Source organism: Mesitornis unicolor, unplaced genomic scaffold (assembly GCF_000695765.1).
Source record: "Mesitornis unicolor isolate BGI_N332 unplaced genomic scaffold, ASM69576v1 scaffold33541, whole genome shotgun sequence".
In the NCBI taxonomy this organism is placed as follows: domain Eukaryota; kingdom Metazoa; phylum Chordata; class Aves; order Mesitornithiformes; family Mesitornithidae; genus Mesitornis; species Mesitornis unicolor.
This window is the reverse complement of record NW_010163685.1, coordinates 8,310-21,994: the sequence shown is the minus strand read 5'-3', so window position 1 is coordinate 21,994 and position 13,685 is coordinate 8,310. Positions and strand designations below refer to the sequence as shown.

The following is a 13,685-nucleotide window of genomic DNA, read 5'->3' as shown; positions in this document are numbered from 1 at the left end:
ACCACGCTTCTTCCCCTACCTGCTACATGGGCACCAAACTTAAAGGGAGAATAAAACACAGAAAAAAATACTTTTTAAAAGTCTGCCTTAGGTATACCTTATTAACAGAAGTAATAATTCTTTTACTACTTTTTTGTGGGATGAGAAGCAAAAAAGGATCAGAAAGAGAGAAAGAGAGAAAGGGCACACAAGGGATTTGATTGAACTTGAATTTGAATTCCAGATCTGACAAGAATTTTTAAATTATTAGGTGGAGTTTGGATTAATGGCAATATACTTTTCACTAACAGTTATTTTAGTTGTCATTATATTGAAGTAGTCAAAATCTAGGGGCAAAGTGCTTCTTCACTGCCTATTTACAATGAACAGTGCACACGTGCTTCTCCAGCTTCTGCATTCATTGCACTGGAACCCTGAGCAGAATGATCCCCTCCTGGCCTTCTCAGGGCACGTACACAGATACGTGTATAGCAGACCACTTTATCTTCTCTACTGAAATTAGACCTGGGATGGAATTATGCAGCAGATGGCAAAATTCTACAAAAGATATCTGAATTTAAAAAAAAAAATTTAAAAAAATTAAACATACCTATCTCAGAGAAAAGCTCTGGAATGGCAAGAAAGGCGTGCTACTGCAACGCAGAGTTTGGCATCGGCTTTCTCTTTATCAAACACACTATATTCTTTGGACTGTTCTCTTTTTCATAGTGACGTCTTCAAAAATAAGATTGTAGAGCAAACTTTTACTTGGAATAAAAGTAGATTCAGATTTATAAAAATGGCCTTTCCTTATTACCCATTTTGTGTACAACCTGTGCTAAGCCTGAGTAGTAGAGAAGTCAGTAGAGAACACCTAATGCAAGTATAATGAATACATTCACAAAACACTGTAGGTGCTTATGCAGACTGAAAAAAGAAATCTTTTTTTCCCTGATACTGTGACTCTCTCCATCTTTTTCCAGCACTACACAGATACTTAGTTTCTCTCCTTTTCAGAATGATGTGCTCTGAATGCATGATACAAAAGACGGCTGCTTTACACAACATAAAACGCCTGCACTGAGAATGACATTCAGTGCTAAGGAAAGGTGAGGAACTGTTTGCAGGGCCCAAAGCTTTCACTTAATCTCCTTTCAGCAGCCTGCCTATATTAGCTTATTTTAATGTATAGAATGGCCACTCTATAAGACTTTATCCTTAATTAAGACTGTGCCAGCAGGGCGCAAGGGCTGGCTGCTCGCTGGGGCTGTGATGCTAGGAGCAGTGGAGGACCCTGGTGCTGCTGGGCAGGATCTCGCCAGGCAGGCCCCATCCCACCTCCCCAGCTAGGGAGCAGGGCAGGCTGGGGAACAGGAGTGCAGCCCCTGACCATCAGCCAGCTCCCTGGGGACAGCCAAGCCAGGCCAAGATGTGGACCATGGGTGGGCCCGGCTCAGCAAAGCCAATGGCCAGACAGGGCAGGTCTGTGAGGAGCTGGAGACTAGCAGCCTTCAGTGTCACTGAGGCAGGGACCAACAGCCCAGGGCTGGGCTGAAATGGAGATCTGGACCATGGGCAGGATGGACAGAGGCTCTGGAGGTGGTCAGGGCCAGTAAGGCCCATTAATGCCCCTGGGGCCCTGAAATACTAATTGTTTTAAATCCCTGTACACAGGATAGTATACAGAAATATACAGAGTTGGGTTGGAAGGTAGAGCATCTTTCGTATTTTAGTGGAGCTGTAAATTCACATGCAGCCATTGTAAGTCGAGGCAGAGTGAAACACTAATCCAATAATTTCCATACAGATTTAGTTTAAATTGTCATTTTCATTTTAACACACTGGGAAAATACGAACGGGCAAGACAATTTGGATTAAAATATTATGATTTGTTAACTTATTTTTAAAACCAGTTTCCTCCCTGCAATTTTTCTTTGTTCTATTTGAGATTTTCTTTATTAGTGGGGTATCAAGATAATTAAACATTACTTTCAACTTATGTCAGAATGGAAGCAAGATGTAACTGGCAAATAATTCATGGCAGAAATAATTTTATGTGTTAGAATGGATTTGCTGCTTCATTTTCTTCAAGCTCACATTTGTCTAGAGATAGTGAACACTTACTATATTATTTAGCCTCCTCTTCTTTCAACAAGCCAGCATTTAGCATTGAAATCATGAGGGTTTATTTTCTCATCTATTTCCATTTGTGTGATGTCCATCAAGAATCTTACTTTAAGTCAGCAAGGTTGACCTTTAAAAGATCCCTTCTAAACCAAACCATTCTATCATGCAGTGAAGGTTGGCCCACCCAGATTAGCTTATACTGTAAGATACTGTACACTACAATGCCTTTAACCTCTGCTTTTCTTTGTTTTTTCAATCTCAGTATTTCACAAAAATTTGAAGTCTAATCCAAATCAATTACAGACTGTTGAAAAATTACTAGGTTTGACATCACAGGTACTGATGGACATTCATTAAAAGCTTTGGTCCTCACTTTTGGAAAACATTGCCCATTTCTCCAGATTGCACTGTTAGACTGTTTTGTGAAAATTCCCTCTGTGAGACATCCCCTGTCTGCCTGACATACTTGTCCTTCCATTTTTACCATCTTCATCTAACACTAAAACTCCTATGTTTCGCAGTTGAAGTTCTCCCTTACATTTACTTTCGAGAAAACAGTTGCCCTCCAAACATCTATTCCTATCTAGAACAATCTACATTTCACTGCTGTTCTAAGCTCATCAACATTTCTAAAACACTACTGCCTCCTCTGCAGAGAGAAAGGTTTGAGTCAACTCTGTGCTGCAGTATTCGCCTTTAAAGCTTTAGCATTGTGAAATCACACCCACCCCCAAGAGGCTTCCCTTTCAAAAGACTTTTGAAGCACAGTACCAAAGGTGGCAACCTGTAAACACTGACAAGGTGGAATAAAGTGGGATATACTGGAAGAAAAGGAGAAGCAAATCTGTCCATAGCACCTCACTTGTAAATTCAGGTCTTACAGGTTATTACATTTTCATTTTTAAATATTAAATCAGGAAGATACAAGGATCTTCTCTAACTCTCAAGCATTTCCTTTCCTCCTCGCAGACACACACCGCAGATGCACTCCCTGCCTCCCAGTAACAATCAAAATGATATAAGGCAGCCTGCAATGTCTGGAAAAGGAGAGCAAGGGCAGACTTTTTTGAACTATTAAATCTATACTGAACTTTGTATTTTATAGAAAGCAACGAGTCAGAGAAGAGTTGTATAAAGCTGTATCCATTCAAGAACATCAGATAGTTTCCAGAGGAACAGTTTAACTTGCAGGGAGAAATTTAAACTTTAACTAACTTCTTTCTTTGAACAACAATGCCATCTAGCAAGCCTTCAGAAACAACTCTGTGTACACACTCTTAATAACTGCTGAGAAAGCTAAAACTTATATTAACTATCTACAGACATTTTCAGAATTCCTCATTTCTGTTTCACCTGTGAAATCAATTTCTGACATGGCCACACACACATAAGCAGGACACGTGCTCCAGCTTTTCCAATCATGTCTCTACTAATTTTAATTAGCTTAATTCAGACTATCTCCCCAGTTCATCAATTTAGTTTGGAACAAATTAAGACATTATTGCTATCTCAATAGCTACAGGATAATTCATTAGATTCACTTTTAGGCCTGGATTCAGCAAAGCACTTCAGTTGTTGGGAATTGAAAATCTATGAAAAGGATTCAAAGCCAGTAAAATCTATAGGATTTAAGCATATGTTTAAAAATAAGTATGTGTATGAAGTTTATCCGTACTGAATAGAGGCTTTTTAAAACTAAGGACCTTGTTTACAGAATAATTTATCAATAAAGTTTTAAATTACTCAGTAAGAACAAATATATCCTGTAAGTGCCTTCAGATAACCGAGGACAATATGCAGCTAAACAGTTGGAAAGACAGTTTCAGTTAATCACTGCTATCCTATTTATAGGATATAAATTATGACAATAGCAATGTTGAGTCTTTAGAGAGATAAGTACATTGACTGCCTACAGGAAAAAGCCTCTCTCCTTGACTTACTGAGGTCATTGTGGCAAGAGCAAGTTATGTGTGTGTTCTTCTCAAAGACATAAACTGGGTTATTTCTGAAATATATGAAGGCCAAAGGCGATAACTTTGACTTCCACTGCCCACATTATAAGAAAACTTGTCTGACTAGCACAACACGAAGTCACGTCTGGAGGATTCTCCTTATGTGGACAGCAGTGATCTGCCTCAAAGAGGAGTAGTCATGACACAAGGATGATGGAAAGTGGAGAGAACAAAAATCCAAAATAATAATTTAAAAAATCAAAATAAGTTAACAAAAAGTTCAAAAGATCTGCAGGCTCTGAAGCAGAAATGGAGGATATGCTTTACTTTTGATGCTGTCATTACATAGAAGCTGACAAAATGCTAGACAAAACTATGAGTAAGTTAAAGTAAGAACATTCACTCCCTGAGTTGGTAATTGTAGTAGGATTAGTTCATAATATAGCTCTCTATGATACCATCTGCAGGAAGGATTCCTACTTCTATCAGTGTCTCTGAAGTACAGCACAAAGTTACGGTATTCAGAATTGGTCTGTCGGGCAAGACATCTGTCTGCCTGAAAGGGCGCTCCAGAATACTGCAGAGAAAAGGCAATAGAAGCTCTCTTGTGATATCATTTTGGCATTACTAATATAAATCCTAATAGAGAAAATTCAAGCTACATTGTTAGCACATTACTTAGTTAAGCAGCAAAGTTGAACTTAGTTGTCAGAGGTTTTATTTTTTTTTAATTAGAACTTGAAACACCTTCTGTCAGCTGGCTGGCCTAAGTGCTTCCTTTCCCCTCTGTAAGGCTATTTTGCTTAAATTCTTTAGCCTATTTGTGATTTGACATGAAAATTATGTTTTGTACCCAAAGCAGGATAAATTTCAGAGTGAATTAAATGCAAATGCTCCAGCTTGCTTATATTCCTTCACTGTAGTGAAACCAAGCTTCAAAATGGTTTTTTAATATTTTTTCCTAGTAAGTAAAATCGGACTCATTTTGCATACCTAACTCTAAAAGCTTCTTTACTTATTTGCTTTCATTTTTTAAGAAAACCATGAATAAAAGGAATAATGAAATGCAAACATGTAATCACACTGAGAAAATAATACAATTGGCAAAGTAACTTAAGACATGAAATTTAGCCTGGCATTGATGTATTGAAAGAATAATTGTAAAAGATAGGCCATTCCCATTTCCCACAAACTTTACAATCATATCTCTGTAGATACAGTTTAAGGCATTAATCAATGCCTACTATACTAGAGTTCACTTCTTTGATTTAAGATGTCATGAAAAGAGAATTTTCAAGTCACATCTTCTCTATTTATTTTAAAATGTGTGATGAGAAGGCAGCTGGCACTCTTCTAGTCACGTGCAAATTAAATTAAAATCAAACATTACTGAAGAGTTTTTCTCAATATTTATTTTGCAGACATATAACTCAAAATAATTCCATGATGAAATAATTGAAAATGTAGAGCTAACTTCATGAGTTCATCATGTTAGATACTTTAGATTTACAATCATTCTCAAACAGATTAGAGTCTCAAATTTGTTCAGTATGGTATTTGCGTAATATTTGTGTCCTGGACATGTACCTGAACGGAATTAATATCTTCGCCTACTCAAATCTGAATCCAGGCTTCTCAACAGAGATGAACAATTTAATAAATGTATATCCCAGAAATCAGCTAGCACTTCTTAAGGTATTTTTAATTCATTTAGACTTAACACAAATATCTAATATACTTAAATTATCATCTTAGCAGTGAACCTCCTCTAAAAAAACCCTGCAAAATTCAAGACCCCACATTATCAAATATTAAAATGATGTACAGTAAAATTTGTCTTGCATTACAGCAGTATAATACCATTAATTCCCCTAAAGATTTTTAAATATCTGGGAATATTATTTTTTGCTTAAAATACAGCTAATGCTCCTCAGCTAGGAGGAAAAAGAAGAGATAATCTAATTAAATACTGGTAATCAATCCTTTCTGTGCTTCAGAAGCCCCAATGGTATCATCTCATTTCATGAAATCTCTGCTATTTTTCTCTTTTCCAGTGACCTTTGCAGAGACATGTAAAACTGCTAAAGGAGGTAGTGTGCAAAGTTACTATTGCCTGAGCTGTACAGATCTGACATAGCAATAAGAATTTATAAAATCTCTAAAATTGCTAGTGCCTTGAGAACCTCTTTCAATAGTTAGCAACTTGAAAGGAAATAAGCAAGGGCATCGCTGCCTGTAAGTGCTCCTGTTAATAGTAAGCTGATGAGATGCATGAAAATACATCTGAGTACCTCAAAATCCATAATTAGCATTATTTTTGCAACATACCAGAAAATTAAAAAAGTAGCATCTGTCTTTTTATAGCTGGGGAACTGAGGAACCTGGTATAATTGAGACATATGTGTTAACTGGGGTGAGACAGGCACTGTGTGACAGCAGGTCTATCATAGATTGTCTGCTGCAAAAATACAAAACGCAAATTTCTGAAGAAATGGGCACAAGACTTATGATTGCCTGTCTCAAGGACAGCATATTTTCTTCTAGATCAGAGGCAAAAGCAGAAGTTGTAACCTATAATTTGTCTTGTTTCCTTTCATCCCTTTTGACCTGTTTTGTGTGAGTTTACATACCCGTTCTCTGCACTCAAGATGTATTTCTGAGAAGGCATAACCCATCCACCAGAGAAATCTGATCCCAAATGTCATCCCCATTGTCAGAAACCCCCTCACTACCAGGTAACTTCCAGGTTTCACTAAAAAGGTTTGATCCAGCCTGAACTTCTTAATGCAGTCTCCAACAAATCAAAGGTGAAGCCATATAAGTGCCCATCGTTGCAGTCCTGTTTCAGATTGCACGTCTCTCTGTTTAATATGCTGAGTTATGCTCACCTAAACGCCAGCATGGAGCTTTGGACACCATACTAGGGAGTGTTTTATCCTGCAGGCTGACCTCTAACAAAATGAGTAATTTTAAAATCTATAAATACTGCATGACTATAGACTAATAAGCTATTAACATAACCATTGGAATTCAGCGTTTTAAAAGATATATTATTACCTTGTTGGTTTTACAAGGGCAGAACCAGATATATTTTCTGGGAAAAGCAGGAACAATAAAGGTTTCAGTAGAAGCCACTGAAAATTATTAAAATAACATTATATTTATGGTATATCAAATATTTCCACCAGAAATTGAACAAGGAGGAATCATAATGTGAGTGAGGTCATATCTCCACACTCGTAACAGCAATGAAGGGGTCTTATTTATCTTGAGATTCCAGTAAGGGATTCATTGCCTTTGTGAAGATACAGTTTTCAGGCAAACCTTGTGTTTTACACATCTGGTTTGAGCTCTCCAGCTGACTGCTTACCCAGTATAGAATATTTCTGACTCTCCCAGGTAACACTGGGCAAGTTTTTAAGGAAGAAACGTCATGCTCTTGCCCTGTTGAATAAAGGACTACATTAACAGAACAAATCTAGGCAGGATTATCAGAACCAGACATGAGATGGGTTGTGCAGCTCACTGTAAGGCACAGCTAACAACATCAAGCCACTCAGCTATCATCCCAAGCCTGAAGCTGAAGCTGGGGCACCAGAAAGTCAAAGCAGGCACCAATCTTGTTCTGCCTTTTTTAGACTACAGGAATGAGCAGATTGCAGATTAAAAGTGGAGGCAATGCTTTCTTCCTCTGATCATAGACAGGTTTTGAGGACAACGGGAGAGGAGCTTGAACCTTAGGTATGTTTATCACAGCATATTTTTTCAGTTCTTACAATTGAACAGGACCAAATTAAAAATAATGTAGGCCATACTCCTATAAATAAATTATTTTTAGAATATTTTATTTTAAGTTATTAATACTATTAACCAGCCTTTTGGTCTGGTTATACTAGGGCTGACCTGGTTGCAATGTAACTTGCACAATATGGTATTACTACCACACTAAGTTAGATACAAATTTGGAATGTACAAAATGCATGACTTGATAACCTACAATATTGTGAAATCTTTTCTTAGGCAGGAGTTTAAAAATCTCTCCGGCAGTTTAATATTTATATCACCATATTTTGTCAAGCATGCATAGTAACACATAAGTACTCAATTCAAACAGAAGCAAAATCCTTGCAGAAGATCCTACCCTTTATGCTTGTTAATTCTGTTCCTTAAAGCTATTTCTTGATCATACAGTAGTGAGAATCCATGACTTAAGCCATGGGGCTCAGTGCTTTTAAACTCGTGAAGATGTGCAATAGTCCTCTCTGTGCTCTGTTACATAGGCTTTGGTTCTGTTAAGAAACTGAGTTTTTAGTAAGGACCTGTGTTTGCTGGTCATGCCTGTTACACAACTGATCTCCAGCCAGAGCATGTTGCCTGTTCCACTACAGTTACCCAGACGGGTGAACACACACATGCAGATTCTGTGGTGCAGTCACAGTTCGTGGTACTCTTTGAAGAACATTCCCTCATTAAGTTGAAAAAATGTTGCCCTTAGATTACAGAAAATAGGAATAAGCAGGGTGGAATAGCCATGGCACTGGGAAATGCTCACTCTGTTAGAAAGTCTGTCTTTCCAAAATAAGAAAATATTTACAAGCAACTAGTATCATAGAGTGGTAATTAATTCCCTACAAATCAAAATGAAAGTGTGAGAAGACAGGGCTTCTTTTTCAGACTGAGAGAAGGATTTGCATGCCAAAAAGTACGTTTCCTTACTGCTTCTGCCGGCAAGTTTTCCTTCAATTACATTCTCAGACTGCCACGGTTAGATTACTGCTAGCATTGGCTTACGAGCAGACTGAATCTAACAATCATCTGTGGATCTATTGCTACAACACCTACAACTTCTAGTACTGGAAAAGACCAAGAAATTGTAGGTTCTGTTTCCGGTTTAACAGTGTTTTGCTGTATGATGCCCAGTGCAATTTTTGGAAAAACATTAACAAAGTTCTTTGTCATTGTAGCATTTGATAAAAAGCGGATCACGGTGTAGGTGAAGATTACTTTTCAAATGTAAGGCAAAGTTTGTGGATAAGTATATTATGGCATAATTCCTAATACTGCGTTCAACGCATATCATCTCTTCTTTCCTAATGAGTTCATTTCTGCAGAGGGATAACATGTTTCTTGGACTTTGTATATAAAACAATTGTATAGTATTTCATTTACCTATTAAGTTCTTGATAAGAACTGATTAAACGTTTTAAAATGTTGATTCAAGATGATCAAGTCTGGAATGGAAACTCTTGTATTTGGCAGTAACAGTAAAGTATTTACGGTACTCACATCATGGATTACCTAGTCACCAAGTTGAATACCACTGGAGTTGAATACAGAATGACTCCGACGTGGTTGATGATATTTAAGAATACCAAGATGCACAGTTAACAGATGACTGATGGGCTTCTTTATGGTCAGGAAATAACCGGGTGATTCAATGATGCTATCTTCTCCTGAAAGCTTGTGGGCAATTCATGAAACATTACCTCTCAATCAAAGTTTGCCAGAGTGAGAAATTCCCCAAATTGCCAAAAGCTGGCTTCAGTCACTAATTTCTTTAAATGGCTTATGAAATTCTGCTCCCTCCCAGAGTTGTATGGTTAGCAGCGTGAGAGAGGAAATTCCACAGCTACAAATCTCAGCACGTCAGAGCTGGGGAGGTTAAACACTTAAATTCTGGAAGTTTTTCTTCATCGCAATGGGAGGGATAAGTGAAATCTTTGCTTCCTGTTCCCCAGGTTATAGGTGTCAAGCTCCAGCTGACCCCTGGGAAAATTTCAGAGATCCATTATTCCTCCTCTGATATTAAGTGCAGGTGTTAGCCAAGAGAAATTTCTCCCGGATGTGCTGACATTACTTCAGCCTGTAGGACTTCTTAGGGCATCACCTTCTCAAACAGCACTTTGATCCTCTCACAGTCAGATTCAGTGACACAGAGAGTGTTGCAGCAGGTCTGCTTCCAAGTATCAGCTATCAAAAGACACTAAACAGGGTGAGTCATATCAGCTATCTTGATATTGTCACAACCTTTATTAGCTTTACAGCTACCATGAAATACTGATCTTTAGAATGAAAAAGGTGATAGTTGATGAAGTCAAGTCAGGGTTAAAAGCTAGTTATTACTGACAAAAGGGCCCATAATACCAGCTTTTTCCTTCTTTGACAGCATCTTTTTCCCATGACAGCGTAAGGAAAGAACCTGTGTCTGAATGAATGTACATTATTTTTTTCCCTTGCATCAGCTGAGAACTAAAGTGAAGATGCCTCTCTTGAGCAAGGGGTTGGATCAAGTGACCTCTAGAAAACCCTTTCAAAGTAACATTTTTCCACAACTCTGTGACAGCAGTCCTTTCTGTCCTACATGTGTTCCCTGCCAACACATGAAGCTACCTGAAGTGACTGCATAGGCTGTGGGCATTGGTCGATACAGCAGCTAGCTCAGAAGCAAACACTAACCTGTTAGGTGCTGTTTCAGGGTATTTTCACTCGCCTGTTTCATCCACCACCCTTCATTTTTGGGAAGGAGCCAACCTGAGAAAGGTGAGAAACTATTGCACAAAGCTAAGTGGGAAACATACACATATTCCACAACAGCTGTATTTCCTTTCCTATAAAACCTAGAACATAGCTTTGAATTTGCTGGGTGGGATAACATTTTTCAATCAAGAATGAAACGTTAAGTTACAGGATATAGGTCTATAGAAGTACCAGTACACTGCTCAGTCCTAAAAAGGAAAATAAAATCCCATAAATCATTTAATACAGTCTTTATTCACTATGATGCATAAGTTTACTTGAGGGATCTTGTCTGTGCAAGGCACAGGAAGTAATGTCCTTGCTCTACTTCCAGTAGGGACTGCACCATTACCAGAGTGTCTTCACACCTAGCACACCTGAGTTAATGCAAGCTTGGGAGCTGCATAAAGCTTTGCCCTGCGCAACCAGTGTTCTTTCTGTGAACCTCTCTCTGCCAACCAGATGGAAAGGCACAGAGATCTGTTGCAAGTTGTCAACAATACATGCAAATCACTACAAAACATAAAATAGAGCAAAGGTATTCCAGTGTCTCACACTGTACCTCATCACTTAAGTGTCTTTCATCTACAAGGAGTGAGTGCTAGGAACTATAACCACATTTACAGGTGTGAACTTTGGTGATGTAGCAACAAATGTAGTGACTTGAATCTTATATACAGGTGGCTGGCTGTTTTTTCAAATATATTTCAGAATGAGAATTCAGCATTTGCTAGCATAACTGTAGATCCCCAAAGGTATACTTTATCTTTAGCTCTTGTTATGGGTAGGGAAAATTGTTATTATTGCTTCACATTGTCTCTCTTTCCTTGGAACAGGATAATGTGGATCTTGGCGACCTGATGTTTTCACTCTGCTACCTTCCAACAGCTGGTAGACTAACTATTACAATAATAAAGGCAAGAAATTTAAAGGCAATGGATATCACAGGAGCATCAGGTAGGAATTAATTTAATGCTTACTGTGGATTTCTGTCCCATTTCCCTCCTGAGTCACAGGACTCAGCACTGTCAGTTCCCAGAATGATTTTTGAGAATAGGGTTCTTATTCTGCAAGCTCTTGAGTTACTAGAGTACAGGAGTTTCTGAGAAGTAAATAATGTATTTTAGTTTGTTCTATTGCAACCTGCAGTTTAAATACTTTGGTCTTAAAAAGACAGCAAGATTATTATCTTTAAATCCACTGTGATTCAGAATAACACAAGTTGGCCAAACTGCATTTCTAACATTGGGAATTTGTTTGTACAGCAGACTATTGGTTACAGCTATGGCACGGAGGCAGACTGACCCCCTCTGACAGTCTCCAAGAGCCATTGAGCAAATTCTGCTGTTGTTGGCATAAGGACAAAGCAGTGACCATCCCAGACTCCTTTCAGCAACCCTTTCAAAATTTGGTGATGAAAACAAGAAACTAATGTCAATAAGATTTCATAGCTGACTTCTAAACACTAGCAGGGAGTTGCAGAGCTCCCAGAAAAGAGCTACAAAGAAATAGCTTTTTTTACTACATTCAGTAGTTTAAAAATAATTATAATTCTCTTGAGAAATATAAGCCACTAATTGTTACACTTTGAATTATATTTAACTGTACATCAGTAAATCCCACTGTGTAAAATATTGTCATCTTCTGTCTGTTCTACAAATCTATACAACTAATTAGGCTGTTATAAATAGGCTGATACACAGGCTGTTGTAGAAAACAGTCACGTATAACAAGGTTCAGTGGATATTTTAATACCCTTTGAGAAGTCAGAACAAAGCAAGGAGCTTCTTGATCCTAGATTGTTCATTATAAGCAGTCAACCAGGTAAATCTTTCAAAGCTCCACTGCCTCCCAGGCATTCCTTGCTAATAAAGAAGCTCAAATTCCAGTCAGGTCCAGGTGACTGATTCTGCAAGCAGGTATGGGCATACAAGAAGGCTACTCCCTTCACTTTCCATTTATGTTTGCTTAAAAACAACAAAAGAAAACCAACGTTGTTCTTATGATTCACACAGATCCCTATGTGAAAGTTTCTTTAATGTGTGAAGGAAGGCGACTAAAGAAAAGAAAAACTTCCACCAAGAGGAATACCCTTAATCCCGTTTACAATGAAGCCATAGTCTTTGACGTCCCTCCGGAAAACATTGACCAAATTAACTTGTCGATAGCTGTTATGGATTATGACCGGTGAGATACCTGTGGCTGTAAAATAATATCATCTATTGGCTTATAAAATCTTGCACAGTAGATTTGCATGCAGAATCAAAGTTATCATTTTTTCCCAATAAATGGGAAATTAATGTCATGTTGATTTTGATAGAAGACTAAAAATTCTTGTTTTGCCAGGCAGAATTTCCTTTCTAAATGTTAAAATACAGATTTGCATCCATTACTGACATAACTAAGCTGCTAACTAACTTACCAGAACTGTAATAATTGAACATGTATTCAGACAGTCCACCAACTGATCTTCTGAGAGAACTTTTTACATTCTTCATGTAAAAATAAGAAACAAATGCACATAGACACACAGTGTATGCTGTAATGGGGAAAATACTAAATTACTCTGATTAATGAGAAATGCAAAGAGCAAACGTAGGTATTTTATAGTTCATTACATTTTTCAAGCAAGAATTAATTCTAAAAATCTGTGATTAATGTTTCTAATGAAATATGTAAATGATATGGTTCTATGGTCTAAAGGTAAAATTTTAAGAAAAAATATATTATGGAACATTTTCACAGTGTAGGTCACAATGAGGTCATTGGAGTATGTCAAGTAGGCAACGATGCAGAAAGTCTAGGTCGTGACCACTGGAACGAAATGCTCTCATACCCTCGGAAACCCATTGCTCACTGGCATCCTCTTGCAGAGGTAAGACTTTTATTTCTTGCTTCCCCACTACTATAATTGTGAAAATTCTTCCATGTGGCCTTAGAAGTTGGATAAAATTTTATTAAAAAAACGAAGAGCCACATGCATGCACTGAATCCTAGAAAAGGGCTTGGAAACACTGATATTAAAAGTCAAACGTAACTCACAAGCTAAGTCTGCTCCTTTCAATTTTAGAGGGACAGAAAGTAATTAATGGCTTTAATATTTACATGAAA

The 13,685-nt window shown here is 37.7% G+C and overlaps 1 protein-coding gene across 1 annotated transcript in view; it reads left to right on the top strand.

Annotated features, from left to right (window-relative positions):
• The window catches only part of SYT9 (synaptotagmin IX), a gene marked incomplete at both ends in the record, with an annotated part of 33,519 nt that extends 20,070 nt beyond the window's left edge, over positions 1-13,449 (top strand). Inside the window, 3 exons of the mRNA XM_010194071.1 lie at positions 11,411-11,531; positions 12,590-12,761; positions 13,320-13,449. Of these exons, the coding sequence (XP_010192373.1) occupies positions 11,411-11,531; positions 12,590-12,761; positions 13,320-13,449 (423 nt within the window). The remainder of the gene's footprint in view (positions 1-11,410; positions 11,532-12,589; positions 12,762-13,319) is intronic.
• Positions 13,450-13,685: the final 236 nt, after the last annotated feature.